The sequence below is a fragment of the Chanodichthys erythropterus genome, chromosome 16 (genome assembly GCF_024489055.1).
Source record: "Chanodichthys erythropterus isolate Z2021 chromosome 16, ASM2448905v1, whole genome shotgun sequence".
Lineage (NCBI taxonomy): Eukaryota > Metazoa > Chordata > Actinopteri > Cypriniformes > Xenocyprididae > Chanodichthys > Chanodichthys erythropterus.
Genome location: NC_090236.1, coordinates 18,822,792 through 18,839,672, shown reverse-complemented (window position 1 = coordinate 18,839,672; position 16,881 = coordinate 18,822,792). Strand labels below are relative to the sequence as shown.

At 37.9% G+C, this 16,881-nt stretch overlaps 1 protein-coding gene across 1 annotated transcript; it reads right to left on the bottom strand.

The window, feature by feature from the left end:
• Positions 1-3,721: 3,721 nt before the first annotated feature.
• LOC137003768 (sorting nexin-16-like) lies at positions 3,722-13,517 on the bottom strand. Its single transcript, XM_067364051.1, has 7 exons — positions 13,365-13,517; positions 12,233-12,319; positions 11,967-12,112; positions 5,289-5,358; positions 5,002-5,138; positions 4,014-4,109; positions 3,722-3,827 (listed from the first exon to the last, which is right to left on the bottom strand). Exons 1-7 carry the CDS (start codon positions 13,515-13,517, stop codon positions 3,722-3,724), a joined length of 795 nt encoding a protein of 264 aa, XP_067220152.1.
• Positions 13,518-16,881: the final 3,364 nt, after the last annotated feature.

Here is a 16,881-nt window from a genome sequence, read left to right as displayed (position 1 = left end):
TTGGGAGGCTCTAACGGCGAGGGCCAGTGCTCGAAGCGGTGAAAACCGCTGGAAAGATGCTCGAGAGCGGTTACTGTAACCGCGGGAGGACGCTAGGAGGGCGCGCTGGATGGTGGCAGGAGACCCACTGGGAAGCGGCCGGTAGCAGGAAGCGGGAGGCGGCGGCTCGTCGACGGTGGCAGTCGGCGAGGGCGCTGCGGGAATCTGGCGAGTCGGCTGGGTTCGCTGCAGGGCCTTGTCAACGGCGGCGGAGCGTCTTCTCAGGCGGCAAGCTTCTTTCCTGGCGAGAAGGCTTCGGCGAGGATCAGCAAAGAGAAGTTCAGTCGTCGCTGAAGGAGAAAGGACTGATTGCCTATGGCGATTCGCTCGCTTATATAGCACATTACCCCGCCCCATATTTTCAGAGTTTCGATTTTGTCACTGTTCTCGCAGTTTGTTTTCCAGATTTGAAATGACAATCTGAAAACTGGTGTGCGAATAGGTGAAAAAAAGTTTTGAAACTCTGAAAGCTGAGGTTCGAAAGGGCGAAACTTATTACATTACATTACATTTGCACTCCTATTGCAGACTATTAACACCCACTTTGCGGAGATACGCCCACACAGTTGCGAGCTTGCGACTCACGTGATTTGTGGCAGAGTTGTCACGCAGGTGAAAATGAAGCTTCGCAACCTCGCAACTTAAAAAAAAACGCCTGGAGGGAGGGCCTTCTGCTCTTGGCCAATGCTTTGCTGTCTGCTGATGTACAGTCCAATCACAAGTCACATTTACTGGAAAGGTGGGATTGACTGACTGCTCCGCCAATGAAGAAAGCGCACAGGATATGCAAACAGTGGATGCACGGATCTCTGGCCACAAGGCGGTCCCGTCTAGTATGGCGGGCCGGAAGGTCCAAAAATATGGCTACCGACTTGTCGGGGTAATTAACTATACAATTGCCAGTAGCCACTGAGTTTACCACTGATAGGCCGGCGGTGCATCTGTATACACTTTCTCCTCACGCAGAGAACAACTCACTTTCCTCACGCAGCTGACCACTGACTCTCCTCACGCAGCAACTGACTCACGTTTCTTTTCAAATACTGTGATGGTGCAATAACTAACTACATCTAGTAAAGCCGTACAGTGAGTTATTCTAATTAACATGAAATTGACAATCAATTTCAAGGGATAGTTAAACCTAAATGATAATTCTGTCATCATTGACTTACACTCTAGTTGTTCCAAACCTATATGAGTTTCTTTCTTCTGTTGAACTAAAAAGGATGATATTTTGAAGAATGTCAATAACCAGACAGTTGATGGTAACCAGTGACTTCCATAGTATTTTTTTTTCCTACTATGAAAGTCACTCGCTGCAGTCAGCTGTCTCTTTACTGACATTCAAAATATATTTTTAGTTCAACAGAAGAAAGAAACTCATACAGGTTCGGAACAACTAGAAGGTAAGTCAATGATGACAGAATTTTTATTTTTGATTGACCTATCCCTTTAAGGGAGCATATACAAATCTGATGATGTACAGTTTACATCTTAACAGTAACAGTTTACAGAACACTGATGGGAATATTGCTTCAGAATAAATTACATTACAACAAAAAAATGATAAACTTTACTAGATGTAGTTAGTTATTGCACCATCACAGTATTTGAAAAGAAACGTGAGGAGAGTCAATTGCTGCGTGAGGAAAGTGAGTCGTTCGCTGCGTGAGGAGAGAGTGTATACAGATGCACCACCGGCCTATCAGTGGTAAACTCAGTGGCTACTGGCAATTGTATAGTTAATTCCCGCGACAAGTCGGTAGCCATATTTTTGGACCTTCCAGCCCGCCATACTAGACGGGACCGCCTTGTGGCCAGAGATCCGTGCATCCTCTGTTTGCGTATCCTGTGCGCTTTCGTCATTGGACTGTACGTCAGCAGACAGCAAAGCATTGGCCAAGAGCAGAAGGCCCTCCCTCCAGGCTTTTTTTTTTTTTAAGTTGCGAGGTTGCGAAGCTTCATTTTCGCTCAGTCTGAGTTTCAGAGCAGAGCTGCGTGACAACGCTGCCACAAATCACGTGAGTCGCAAGCTCGCAACTGTGTGGGCGTATCTCCGCAAAATGGGTGTTGTAAACTCGGCTCTGAAAAAATAGTCTGCAATAGGAGAGCAAATGTAATGTGATGTAATAAGTTTCACCCTTTTGAACCTCAGTTTTCAGAGTTTCAAAACTTCTTTTCACCTATTCGCACACCAGTTTTCACATCACCATTTACAAGGTTTCAAATCTGGAAAACAAACTATACACTGCGAGAACAGTGACAAATTCGAAACTCTGAAAAAATTATTGCACAACACTGTAAAAAAAAAGAGTGTTGCACTTCTGAAGAAGGAAAACTCAAAAACAAAGTTATGTTTGCAGAGATTTTTTTTTTTTTTTTTTACCACATTGCAAGCCTGCAAAACTGTTTTCAGAGTTTCAAAACTTTTTTTCACCTATTCGCACACCACTTTTCAGATCACCATTTACAAGGTTTCAAATCTGGAAAACAAACTAATACAGTGGGAGAACACTGACAAATTTGAAACTCTGAAAAATTCTTTGCGCAACATCATAAAAAAATGTTGCGGTTCTGAAGAAGGAAATCTCAAAAACAACATATTGTTTGCAGAGATATTTTAATTTTTTTACATTTTGCAAGCTTGCAATTCTTATTTTTCGATCTTGCAAAACTTTTTTTTGTAAGATTTTGAGTTTTCGAACACTTAGTTTCAACCTTTCATAACTTTATTTTCAGTTTTGAATCATGGCAGGATATTAATCCCATAATGTGGTGGAAACATTAGACTGTGAGGTTTTATACACAAATCAGGGTGAGAAAATGAGTTTACTGCTCCACCAAGTGGGCAACTACAGTCAATTGTATTTTTCACAGTGGCACTACCTTCATTCTTCCTTCATATTTCCTTTGCACAAAACAGTAAATCACAGTAAATCAAATATATTTTTTTGTTTCTATTTAATGGTGGCAATTTCATGTTCAGTTTTAGATGCTGCATGGTGTCCCAAACAAGTTTTTTTCTAGCTAAACCAGCTTCACCAGAAAGATCATGCTGGTTTCTACATGTTGTGTGGAGAGACATACTAGTGTAACAGAGGCCAGCTGGTAAGAGCTGTGAGGAACCAGTTGTACTAGAACAGATTCAATTATTAAATATGTGATAAAAAACAATCTTTATCACAAACAATACATGTATGTTTTACAGTTTCATGGCTTGATGACCCAACTGCGATCATGTCTCTTGGATAAATCAGAAGAATCTGGATGTATCAATTTACTCCGCAATCCAAATCACGAAGACAATATCCAAATGTTCATAATCTGAGTAATCCAAAACAGAAGTCAAAAATCTAAGTAACGTCTCTAGAACAGAGAATGTAAACAAGATTGTGATGTTGCGTCATTGGCTGCTAGTTTAGTGTGAGTTTGACATGTCCTATAAAATCTCTATTAACATACTGATAGAATCACACAAACTCTCACACATCATTAAACCTTTCTATCTTTCAGTTGAGTCATTAAAATTGTTTGTGCTCCAAATAATTTTGTGGCACCAAGTGGTTTTGATTCATCCAAAATAAACACAACAGGTATGTTTTTATTATGGAATAAGAACAAACAGAGACATTTTGAAGAAAGTGCCCTGTATTTACTATTGTTTTCCTTTCTGTTCATTTATTTAATGGAGTTCTTGGAATGGTCCTCCGGAACTGTGCTTTTCAGGGATGTCAGTTGCTGATCCACACCAACATGCTCCATGACTCCTTATGAACCGCAGTTCAGAGCTGAAGAGAGATACAAGAAATCTAATAAGACAAAATGTTCCCCCATTCTCCCTAGACACATCTCTCTCTCTTTTTTTTTTTCTTAGTAAGTTTATGGGATGTTTAAATAACATTGCTCAACTAGGATTCATTCCAAAGGGAGCAAGTGGAAAATACATCAATTATATAGTAGACATATATGAGCACCTTTTATTTGGTCTCCTGAGTTTGTCTTTCTCCACTTCTTTATTTTCCTGCTCTGTTAAAAAGTCCCCTGTCTCTTTTTTCAGCTCCTCTTGGATTCTATACATGCCACAAACAGGAAAAAAGATAAAAAAAAATATGCAATAGTATAGTCTTCATTTAACAATCTTAAGAACATATAGGTTTAAATTCTGAACTTCTGATCGCCATGCTTTTCCATTGTATCGAGTGATATAAAATTTTACCCACAATAATCATGCATCTTAATTCATATTTAACCCCATAATCCTGTATCACATTTGATATGCAAATTAAGGCCTCTTAATTATTAACATGATCAAACCTTTACTTAAAAATCTGTTGTACACAGTCTACTACATGCCTTCTGTCATCTGATTGTTTTGTCAGACTATTATTTCATATGTCAGGCTTGACAATTCTGAACACGGAATTAAAAATCTAATGCAAAAAAAAAAAAAAAAAAAAAATTTGCCAAGAAAGACATGTTCCTGCATCAACATATTTTGTTTGAAAATTTAGTCCTCACCCTATCCCTACTTCTAAACCTAACCCCACCCATAACTTATCCCTAAAATCAGAGGGAAATGATAGGTGAATTACACAATTGTAGAAGCACCTAACCCGTGGTTGTTTATTTAAAGCCTAAACTTTACAAAAACAGTAAACTTGTCCCTCAAATCTTGGTTGGTTGATTGGAATGTTGTTCTAAGATCAACAAAGATGTTGATCCAGGAACATGTTGTACTTGTTGAAATCACGTTCACTACACTTGTGTATTGCTCAAAGCAATTAGTGTTGCTGGTACAGGCTGTGGGCTCAAGGCATTTAGTGTACCACTTAATCCAATTATATTTCATTTCCTTGATCATGATAATAATTTTGGAGTCATTCGTTTCAGCCAGAAGATGAAATCCACCTGCTTGTCCCTGTTTCCTAAGCAACCCACAAATAGATCATGTTGCTACATTACTTTTTTGTTCTCTCAGGCCGGCTAATTTGGAGCTCTTTGTGCAGCAGAACATTTCTCAGGGACTCAGTCTCTCTCCTGTCGTCCATTAAATCTCTCTGAAGACAACAGTTGGTCCCTTCCAGTGACTCACAGAAGGCCTTCAGTAGGAACAGTGGGATAAATGGATTAGTTCATTGTGTCCTTTGATTTTGTTTGTGCTCAAGGATGTGTCCAGATAACTGGTGTCTGGATGCATTAAATTTGGCTGAATGCAACAGTATTAAAGGACATTAACTGAGCGAGCTTACCCATCTCTCTCTAATATCACCAAACGCAGTAGGTGGGTCATCCAGACATAAGAATTCTCTGACAGCCTCACTTCAGTAGAGAGAAAGCAATGTTACTCTGTTACCGCACGATTTTCTCAAAGTGTAACATTGTGACAGTAAATAATCTTCACACCATTATCAATAACATTTTTATTGTAGTGTTGACTATAGTCAACCTTTTTTATTTTTATATTATTTATTTTTATTTTTCAGGCCTCTTTTGTACCTCATATGCAGATTTTAAATTCAGGGCTATTTTTCTAAATACACACTAAAGGCAGTCTACAGGGCCCCTAAGGGGACATGGGGTTGGAAAAAAATGACATGGGAGGAAAAATATATTTCAGTGCTTGCTTGCAAAACTTTTGCGTTCTCTCATAAAAGTTTTGTGTTACAATAATAGACTTTATTTTCTATAGCTCATTTAAAAAGACCTCTAAAGGTGCTTTACATAAAAGTTGAAACACTTGTAAACATGAAAATAATATACAAACTAAATTAATCATCCTAAAGAAATATGTTTCAAAGTATTATGTAAAAAAGCTTATCTCTAATAGTGAGGGGAAGTGAGTTCTACAGTTTAGGAGAGTAAGAAGTAAATGCTCTATCACCCTGGTACGAAGACAAGAGTGGGGGACTGTTAAAATAACAGTATTTGAGGAGCGGAGATCACATTTTAAAAGGTATAATCATTTAAAAGCTCAGCCAAATACTGAGGAGCCACTGTAGATGAGCTTATACTGTATATGAGAAAACACAAAAGTATTGATCCGCTTCTCAGCCACAGAGAAAGATAAATAGGGCGCAGTCTTGCAATGTTTCTGAGATTTAATTACAATTTGCTGAACATGTAGATCAAATGACAAACTTCCATTAAATATTATTCTAAAATGTTAATGCCCATCCACAGTTAAGGTTAAAGATCCAACTTTGGGTAACACTTTAGAATGCTGATCCTTCATTAATGAATAACTACAGAGGAACAAATGAGTAATGCATTATTAACACTCTAGTAACTACAATTAACTAGCAAGAAACTCTGATTAATGAATTAGTAAGTAATAGTGCTCAGTTAAAGGTGGTAGTTCACTATTAGCTAATCAGTAACTACTATTTTTTCATACCTCCTAGAACTACTAAGAACTACTATATACAGGTTCATAATTAACATGAATAATGCATAATGTATAATTAATTCTAAAGTGAAGATCATGGTAACCCACTAGTAATTACTTAAGTGTTACCAAATACATCAGAAGGAATTACTGTACAAAATGTACAAAAACCTCAAAAGTTTACAATGACTTCAGTAGTTACCAGAGAGTTATCATGTTTTCACTACTGATCCAAATAATTAGTGATTCCTTCTGATTTGGTTTCAGTCATTACTAGTGGGTTTCCATGACCTTCACTTTATAATTAATTATACATTATGCATCATTCATGTTAATTATGAACCTGTATAGTTCTTATTAGTTCTCTGGGAGGAATGAAAAAACAGTAGTTACTGATTAACTAATAGTAAACTACCACCTTCAACTGAGCACTATTACTTACTAATCAATCAATCAATCAATCAATCAATCAATCAATCAATCAATCAATCAATCAGAGTTTCTTGTTAGTTAATAGTAGTTACTAGAGTGTTAATAATGCATTACTCATTTGTTCTTGTGTAGTTATTCATTAATGAAGGATCAGTATTCTAAAGTGTTACCCAACTTAGTTGGTGAGGACTACCAATGAGTATTACTTCTGTCTTGACAAATTGAGTCATCCAAGTTTTTAACTCAGAAACATGCGTAAATACAGTGACTACCTCAATGTCACCAGATTTAATATAAATCTGTGTCATCAAGACCAAGTCATCTTAAAGGCTAACCATGAGAAAAACATACACTACATAGGCTACTAAAAAGTAAGTGGCCCACAATTGAACCCTGAGGGACCCCAAAATGAACTGAACCAATCTCTGATTTATATCCACCCAGAGAGACAAACTGCCTACAATCAGAGAGATAGAATCTGACACCAAATACAGTTTAAAGATGGGTGAGACTGATCAAAAGCAACACTAAGATCAAGAAGAACTAGGATGGAAAAAGAATCACAATAAGAAAAGTGATGGTTAACAGTGAGGTGAATATGTAATTGCAAAGCACAACTCATTCTAAGATTTAACAAAGAAAGGGTGGCTAGAAATAGTACAAAAGTGGTTGAAGTCAACCAAATTAATGTTAGTCTTTTTAGATACTAGTATTACAAAAGCAATTTTAAATGCAAATTTGAGGTGAAACATGATTTAATTAAACTAGTCGGACTGGGATCAACTATGCAATTTGTCTGTTATTGTTTTTGTTGTTAACAAATATCAGTGATATTTATTTTGCACTCTGCTCAAAATTATTTACCTGAGAGACTTTGAGTTCACTTGCAAAAGCACTGAAATATAGTTTTCTTTCAGTCAGTCATGTTTCAGTCAAGCATGTACTGGTCCTCATGGACAGCACTGTGACCATTGTGTACATCAACCATCAAGGTGGTCTACGGTCCCGTTGTATATCACAACTCGACCGCCATCTCCTCCTATGGTGTCAGAAGCATCTGAGATCACTTCGTGCAGCCGACAAGCTCTCATGACAGGTCACATTTATCTTTGTAACATACTTGTCCCCTACAACCCGACTTGCTCACTACGTTCTCTGGCCTTCTCATTGTCCCTCGGCATCTCCTCTCTTCAAGGGGGGGCAGATCATTCAGTGCTATCCCAGCCATCTCTCCCCCACTCACTCTGTTGTGTTAATACTATCTCTGAATTTAAATCATTACTCAAAACTCACTTGTTTTCTGAATGTTATACTACTGATTTGATGGATTGATTGCTTTGCTTAATTAACTAAAAGTTCTCTGAATGTTATGTTATGTCTCTTAAGTCCTGTTTTGTATTTTATTGTGCTTGACTCTATTCTTCTGTATGCTTCCCAGTCCATATAATGTTCCTTTTATTGTTTTTCATCATTGCCTACTCATATTATCTCTTCCTTGTTAAATGTACATTGTAAAGCGTCCTTGAGCCCTGGAAAGGCATTATTTAAATAAAACTTGTTGTTATTATTATTATTATTATTATTATTATTACACTCCTGGGAGAGTGGAGACTCCATTCCCAGGTGGTCCAGCTGAAACGGAGACACTTCAGAGCCGCACAGGTAGATCTGTTTGCCTCTCCAGACACGTCCCACTGCCAGTTGCACGGATGTACTGGCACACAGCTGACCCAGTGCCTACGCAAATATGTGTTTCCCCCAGTGAGCATACTTGCACAGACACTGTGCAAAGTCAGGGAAGACAAGGAGCAGGTCTTGCTAGTTACGCCTTAATGGCGCAACCAGACCTGGTTCCCAGAACTGATGCTCCTCACAACAGCCCCTCCCTGGCAGATTCCTCTGAAGAAAGACCTACTTTCTCAGAGACCGGGCACCCTCTGGCACCTACGTCTAGACCTCTAGAACCTACAAGTGTGGTCTCTAGATGGGACACGGAGGTCCTATGTGATCTACCCCAGATGGTGGTAGACACCATAACTTTGGCAAGAGCACCCAGTAGGAGGCATGATTACGCCTTAAAGTGGAACCTGTTCTTCTCACCGGTAAGGTGCCCAATCAGAGCTGTGCTTTCCTTCCTCCAGGAGGGGTTGAAGCGAAGGCACTAAAAGTGTATGTTTTCGCGATTGACGCACATCATGATCTTGTAGATGGTAAGTCTCTGGGAAAGGGGCACAAGGAGACTAAATCCTCTTCGCTCTCAACCCTCTTGGGATCTTTCTCTGGTGCTTACTGCATTGCAGAGTAGGGATGCACCGATCTGATACTCTGATACCCGAAACTGCCATTTTTGCTGGATCGGGTATCGGTCAGACGGGACCGATATTGTGCGTGTACTATTCTGTGTTATTGTTAAACCCCACAAAAGGCACAACATTAAAAAGCACCATAAAGTTTTCGTACACTATATCACAAGTCTTCAGAAGCCATTCAATAGCTTAATGTGAGGTACAGGCGATTATTTAAGTCGCTAAATTCAAGTTCACGTAAACTCTTACATCCACTGCGGCTGTCTGTCATTCTCCAGTCAGCATTCAAACTGTGTGATGCATTTTGGCTATCTCCAAGATAATTCAGTGTTCCTATTATTAAACTTTATCTGCAGATAAAGGTTTATGGTTTTGCATAAAATGACTTTCTTGTTGAAGTTTCTAAATCACTTTACTTTCTACCGGGTGTCTGTTAGATCACAACACTGGAGTAGAGAGCACTATGAAGTGTTCTTCATGTGCACAGTAACTGAAATGCAAAACTGTTAAAAGAAAAGGCTTAATAAACTATTGAATAGAAATACTGGTAATACACTATGCATCAATTATCTTCCCTTTGTGCTTTGAACTTTACAGTGCTGCGTGTTGTGACTCATGTTGCTAAGTGCTTTGTGCATAATACTTTTGCCCAATGAAAGATTGTTAATAGCATTTTTTGTTTTGTCATATCTATCATATGTTGCTGCCTTATTAAAAAAAAACTGCACCATACATTTAAAAGAAATGTCTTTTAATTTTATAGTATTTGTATGACTCAAACATTCTTGAAAAACAAGTCATGAGTCATGGATGAAGGAGTCAGCCGGACTCCTGATTATTTAAAATGTCTACCAAGCTAGTGAAGCTATTGGTTTATTTACAGTTGTTGCAATGATGCACAATTATTTCACAAATAATTCACTACATTTGTATCTGTTTGTTATTTTGTTTTACAAAGTTAGGAAAGTAATGTTTAAGTTAAGCCTGATGCCTTGCACAAAATAATGATCCCTGTCTCGTCCACACAATGAGGCATAGTTTTTAGGAAATTGAGCACTTTTTTACTATTATTACTTGAATATCAAATCGGTACTTGGTATCGGCCAATACTGAATCTCAAGGTATCAGAATTCGTTATCCGTGGGAAAAAAGGCAGATCGGAGCGTCCCTATTGCAGAGAGACCCTTTCAAACTGCTGCAGTCTGTGGAGCTGAAAATTCTGTCAATAAAGACAGTGCTCCTAACTGCAAACACTGCCCCTGGAGGAGTGCTGTACCCCCTCGGATTGAGAACTCACTCTACCAGGAGTGTTGCTACCTCTTGGGCATATATATGTAGAGCTGCAGAGCTGCAAGCTGGACGACACCCAAAATGTTTGCTAGGTTTTATAGCCTTGTCCTTGTGTGTAGAGCCAGTGTCCTCCCATGTAGTTGCCTCAAGTAGCCAGTAAACACTTGAGAGATCGCTCTGTATCTCGCTTGCTGTGCCATTCCCCTCTACAGACTGGATAATTATTCATATTCAGTTCAGTTCCCCACATGGCGAACCCTGATGAGTTCCTCCATCAACCTCGCATTCAGACATGGCGGAGCGTCCAACCCCAGTCACTCGTAAGTACACCCATTGGATGACCCCTGTGCTAGGCCAGGTGTCCATATGTTGTGATGGTTACCCAGTGGGTGAGTCTGTGTCTTTCCCTTGGTCTGCTCTGTCGTCCCTGCCAGTGTTGACTTCCTTCTAACTAGGCCGGAGCCACCTCAGAGACATTCCATATGTTGTATTGCCCTTAATGCCCCGTCCATATGTGTAATCTCCACGTGATACTTCCCTGCAGGCAGGACGTGGATTCCTCAGCATCCCTTTCCCCTTGAAAGGGGACGCTTTTCCAGTGTTATCCAATTGTCTTACTGTATGGCTCAAGCAGAACAATAGTAATCGACTGTCTCTGCGTAAGCCCTGTCCTATCTTCCACCCCAGTAGGTGTGGGCGGATCAGGTGGCTTACTAGGAGTGCTGGAAGGGGCAGCAATAGTTTTGCTTTTGTAGGGATCCCAATTCGTCAGTCACTGACATGACGTCGAACATGACTGACAGAAAGGGAATGTCTCGGTTACGTATGTAACCCTCGTTCCATGAAGGAGGGAATGGAGACATCACATCCCATCGCCATCCTATCAGTTGCTGAGCACCGGGTCACTGGCTCGGCTCCTTAGCAAAAACCTGAATGTGCGTTGCACCCACTTCCACATTTATACCCATGCTGCGGGTCAAAGCACGAGATGCAAATCTTGCACTCCAATGTGCATTGGCTCGTTTAGTTTACACTCAAAGGTGATAGAGATCTCAGGTGATATCCCAATTCATCAGTCACTGATGTGACGTCTCCATTCCCTTCTTCAGGGAACGAGGGTTACATACGTAACCAAGACGTTTTTCCTCCCACCTCATATTATTTCACAAAAGTTTTGCAAGCAAATGCAACATGTCTGGTTTAGACATACTGTGGAACTTTGTTCCAAACTTGTGATTTTCTTTCTTCTGTGGAACATAAAAGAAGATATTTTGAAAAATGTTTCAAATTTTTTTGTCCATACAATGAAAGTCTATAGAGTCCAAAACATAATGGACCTACAACAACACTGGACCCCACTGACTTTCAGTATAGGGTCAAAAAAACATTTTTCAAAATATCTTCTGTTCTGCAGAATAAAGAATGTCATACAGGTTTGGAACAAAATGAGGGTGAGTAAATGATGACAATTGTTTTGAAGGCTGTTTCTAAACAAAGCATAATGTCAAAAGTACCTATTTCTCATGTCTTTTTGTGCAACTAGGTGCTGTAGAAAGTCTTGTAGGCCCAGCTGCCTCTCTTCTAGAAATTCAGAATTGAAGTTCTTGAACCAACGCTTGGGTGGTAGGACGGATTTAAACACAGGAAATATCTCTCTCAGCTGAAGACACATGCATAAATACATAAAGTCACTCACATCTAAAATAAGGAAATACTGAGGAAAATGTGAGCAAGTCTCCATTACTGCACAGTCAGCTGACATGAGTCACCTGTGCCTGACCTTGTCATGTAGTCGAGAGAAGTCTGTGTATCTTCTAAAAATGTGCCAGCTCTCGTCAGGTGCTCGCCTCACTAAGATCTTGTAGACCTTAAACATGCAGAAAGAGAACATAATTTCCTCTTTATCACTAAAACTGCCTTTGAATCATAACAGATGGTGATAAAGTGTCATTTTCCATATAAGACTTAATGTATTGTATTCAACCTTAAGTGACTCCAATTAAAGAGATAGTTCACCCAAAAATTAAACTTTACTCACCCTCATGTTGTTTCAAACTCATTAGACTTTCTATCATCTTTAGTACATGAATGAAAATGTTTAAAGAAACCTTCAGAAAGATTTCAGATTTCTGTACCTCTATTCTAAATCCATGTAACCAAAACTCTGACAATTTGTTCGCACTTGTCAAGCAATGACTCAATTCATATGGATTATGTTTATTATGTTTATGTTTATTATGTTTTTAAGAACTTTCTGAATTGTCAAATTTTGGTTATTCAGTGGATGATGATAATAATAATAATAAACTTGATTTTATGTTGTGCCAAAAATAAAATACACTGAAATAGCAAAAAATAAATAAATAAATCAATAAAATAATAGAAACTACATCAAAAAATGTAAAAGACATGTATATAAAAACAAAATAATCACAGACAAGCCTGAAAAAAAAAGTTTTAAGAGAAGATTTAAAAACACTAAAAGATTCAGCATGTCTAATCTTACTGGGAGGGACAGCAATTTCTTAGGTTGCATAAAAAAATATCTTCATTTGTGTTTCGAAGATAAACAAAAGTTGTAACAACTTGTCTTGAGGGTGAGTTAATGATGCCAGGATTTCAGTGAACTATTAATTAAGGTCTGTTTTCACACAAAGGCATAATGTGGCTTTAGAAAACACTTTTATGAAGCTTTTATGTGTTTTTAAAGTGTGCTTTCTCCAGTCCACATTCTCCACGTTGCATGCACATTATTCACAATTTCTCCTTTTGTGTTCCACTAAAGAAACAAATTCATACTGGTTTGATACAACATGATGGGGTTAAAATATCCCTTTAAAAGTAAGTATTAAACAGACTATCTACTATAAATTGATCACCACGGGGTGAAAAGGGCATGCGTAACTCCTTACTGTGAACTTTGTCTTTTCCTCCATAACCTTATAGCCAAGCAGGGAGACCTTGATCGTCTTCTCTTCATTGCTCCGGCTACAAAATCCATGGCTGTAATACTCCATCCCATTCCCTCTTCTTACAACATCAGGACTGTGGTTCTGGTAAAACATGCTAAATCTTCTGCGATGTTGGATCCAATGTTCTCAGAAAAGAATAAAGGAAGCAGATAATAAATAATTTGAGGGTGAAGAATTGTTTAAAAATCACAAGTTGTTTAAGTCAATGGTTATAAGAAACATCACAGATTAATAGTAGTATTTTACTAGCAAATCTTTAAAAGATTAAGTCATACAGCATTATTTCAAGTATGCTTCATGGTATGATAAAAGTTTTGTTTTGTTTTTCTCTTACCAAAAGTAGCTTGATAATCTGTGTGGGTGTTTTCACTGGTTTGGGACCAGGTGAAAATAAAGAATCCTAAATCTAATGTTAGCAGAAGTTGACTACTTGTCATCTTCTGCATTCTTCACTATTAAGAGAAGTGAATCAGTGCGCTAGTCACAAATGAGACAACCACACCTTGTTCTTCTATGATCAAATTTCAAGGCATTCCTATTTGTATGGTGTGTACATCTACCCAAACCTACTATAAAAATTAAGATTAAAATGACCTTTGCCTGAATGCTGAACTCATAAACCCAAGGGCTTAGATTTGGTTTCAACATTGGGGGGGTTGAACGTTGGTATGCTGTCTGTTTTTTTTTTTTTTTTTTTTTTTTTTTTATAATAATCTGTTTTGTGTGTAACGTTTATTGGATAATTTATTTTCTATCTATCTATCTATCTATCTATCTATCTATCTATCTATCTATCTATCTATCTATCTATCTATCTATCCATCTATCTATCTATCATAACTTTATGAAATTTATGTATAATCATTCATCAAATTCTAACATAACTGTAATTCTAAAAAGAAAGAAATTATGTTAAATATTAACACAGCCAGTAGGTGGCAGCGATTCGGTTTTTTTTGAGTCAGTCACTTAAATCGTTCATTCAGCCAATTCGTTCAAAAGTCAGATTAATTTAGGAAGAAAACAAACACCGATGTGAATACTTTTGTCATTGATAAATACAGACACTATTAAAACATGAACTAACAAAACAGACGGCTGTTTTGGTAACTGGTTGCAGTTACACTGTTAGCTATGGCTGAATTGCAATGGACTAGCTAGCTAAAATATATGTGGAGTGTACCTAGCTATTACAATATTCTCATACCTCCTTCTCAGTACATGCTTTATTCTTTTTAAAGTCTCTCTTTGACCAGCAGTTTAATATAGTCGGCTGGGAAGCGGTTCTCTTCATTTTTTGAGCTACCCGTACTCTCTCATTCAAACAGTAGAGCGCCATTCGCGTTGTTTTGGTGAAAGTGCGACACGCATTGGTTGGACGTTACCAATCGGTTCAATGGAGGGGGAGGTATTTTTTTCTCTAATTTATTATGACGAACCCATATTTCAATAGAAACGAAATTATTGCTTCAAAATAAATTAATTCTACATATTTTTCATTTGATCTATGGTGATTTTTATGTTGAAATATTGGGGGGGGTTGTAACTGAAGCATTTGAATATTGGGGGGGTTACCTCCCCCCCATCCCCCCCACAAACTACGCCCCTGCATAAACCTATAAAAAATATTCTTTGCATGAACTTTTGTCTAAATAAATTTTGCATATGCAATGTTTGGAGGTGTGTTGTCTTTATTTCACACTCTAAAAAAAAAAAAAATGTTTTGGCTCGACAACTGCAACAGTTTGCACTAATCTAAGTTATGACAACTTACTCAACAAACTAAACTCAATTACAGGAACTTAATAGTTTGAAGTATAAACACTTTTTATTTTTACACGCCTTCCCAATTCTACTTACGGAAAAAATGGAACTGGCGCAACGTGCGTTCCGTAAGTAGAATAGGGAAGGTGTAGGACATACAGCATAAGCTTTTTGATGAATACAGAAAGCAGAAGCACTTGCAAGGTGATCATTTGTGTTTATAAAGCATATACAGTTGTATTTTTTAGAAAATGACCGGTCGTTTTGCCTGATAAGACCCTTATTCCTCGTCTGGTATTGTTTAAAGCCCTTTGAAGCTGCACTGAAACTGACATTTGGACCTTCAACAGTGGAGTCCATTGAAGTCCACTATAAGGAGAATAATTCTGGAATGTTTTCATCAAAAACCTTAATTTATTTTCGACTGAAGAAAGAAGGACATGGACATCTTGGATGACATAGGGGTGAGTAAATTATCAGGAAAATTTGATTTGAAATTGGACTAATCCTGTAAACACTGACAGACCGCTCCATTTACTAAAATACATAAAACAACACTTATTTTCAACATTTATTCTCCTTATCCAGCCATGCAAAGCATGCTGGGAACCAGAAATCCATTGTTTTCAAAGTTTGGGCAATTTCATTAAGTTAATAAAATACAGTTACAGTTCATGTAATCATCATCATTATTATGTCAACAGAACTCATCAAAATAATATTTGCTACTTTAATCAATAAATTAGAATTTTGAAAGTTACAGTGTATTTAAAGATCAATACATCAACAATCCTTGGTAAGACAAAGTTTTTGTCTTACCTTGATCCACTGTGGTAATCCTGCTACAACCAGAATGGTTTTCGCAGAAAAATTGTGTACATACGTCACTCGCGCGTATGTCTCATCATAGATATAAATAGAGAAAAGTTGCTCTGGCTTTTTTGACGTTTGTTTGGTGTGGGAGTGGCATAGATTAGTTGTCACAACGAGCGAGAAAGGTTGACATGGAGCTGCTAAATCTCGGTCCTCGGGGAATCACCCTTTTAAAAAAACATAGTGGACAGAGGAGAGTCTGCTGGCAAAAAAAAAAGAGATGTGACATAGCTCGTAATAAAACAAGAATCAACATTGGCTTTTCTTAGATGTCAACAAGTGAAGGATTGGAAATGTTGTAAAAGCAATGCGGAGATGGCATTTATCACTCAACAAATGAGTAAGGTATTTTATTGAACATACAAATTGCCATATGTAGCTCTCCAGCAGAGTTTATTGTAAAGCATTATTGAGGCCTGGTCCTCGTCCTTCACTGTTCACAAAGCAAGTGACAGTGAGTTATCGAGTCATTCTAGAGAGATTTGTCCAAAAACATGGATTCATTCAGTAATGAAACTGAAACTTTGTTGCTCGGAGCCGTACAATGGCTCTACTGTTTGAAACTATTTCCGTTGGCAAAACAGAGGGGGAAAAAACGTACAATATAGTGTTTGTGTCTAATATGTAAGTGACCTAATATTAACATAGTTTATTGAACTGTTGTATAGAATCAATTTACAAATTCATGAAAACAGCACTCTTGCTCATGTGATATTGCTTATGAATCTTAAAAACAAGAATTTTTTTGCACCATATCTTGAATTTTTGGGTGCATTTTTATTAATCATGGTGACATTTTTGCCTCAAGCCCCCATTATCC

What these genes read in the sequence shown, in the direction of transcription:
- LOC137003768 (XM_067364051.1), bottom strand. Translation starts at nt 13,517, where the DNA reads ATGTTTTACCAGAACCACAGTCCTGATGTTGTAAGAAGAGGGAATGGG. An exon ending in AGGAAAAGACAAAGTTCACA is followed by an intron (nt 12,320 to 13,364) that starts GTAAGGAGTTAC and finishes TGCATGTTTAAG; the next exon opens with GTCTACAAGATCTTAGTGAG. An exon ending in TCTCTCGACTACATGACAAG is followed by an intron (nt 12,113 to 12,232) that starts GTCAGGCACAGG and finishes ATGTGTCTTCAG; the next exon opens with CTGAGAGAGATATTTCCTGT.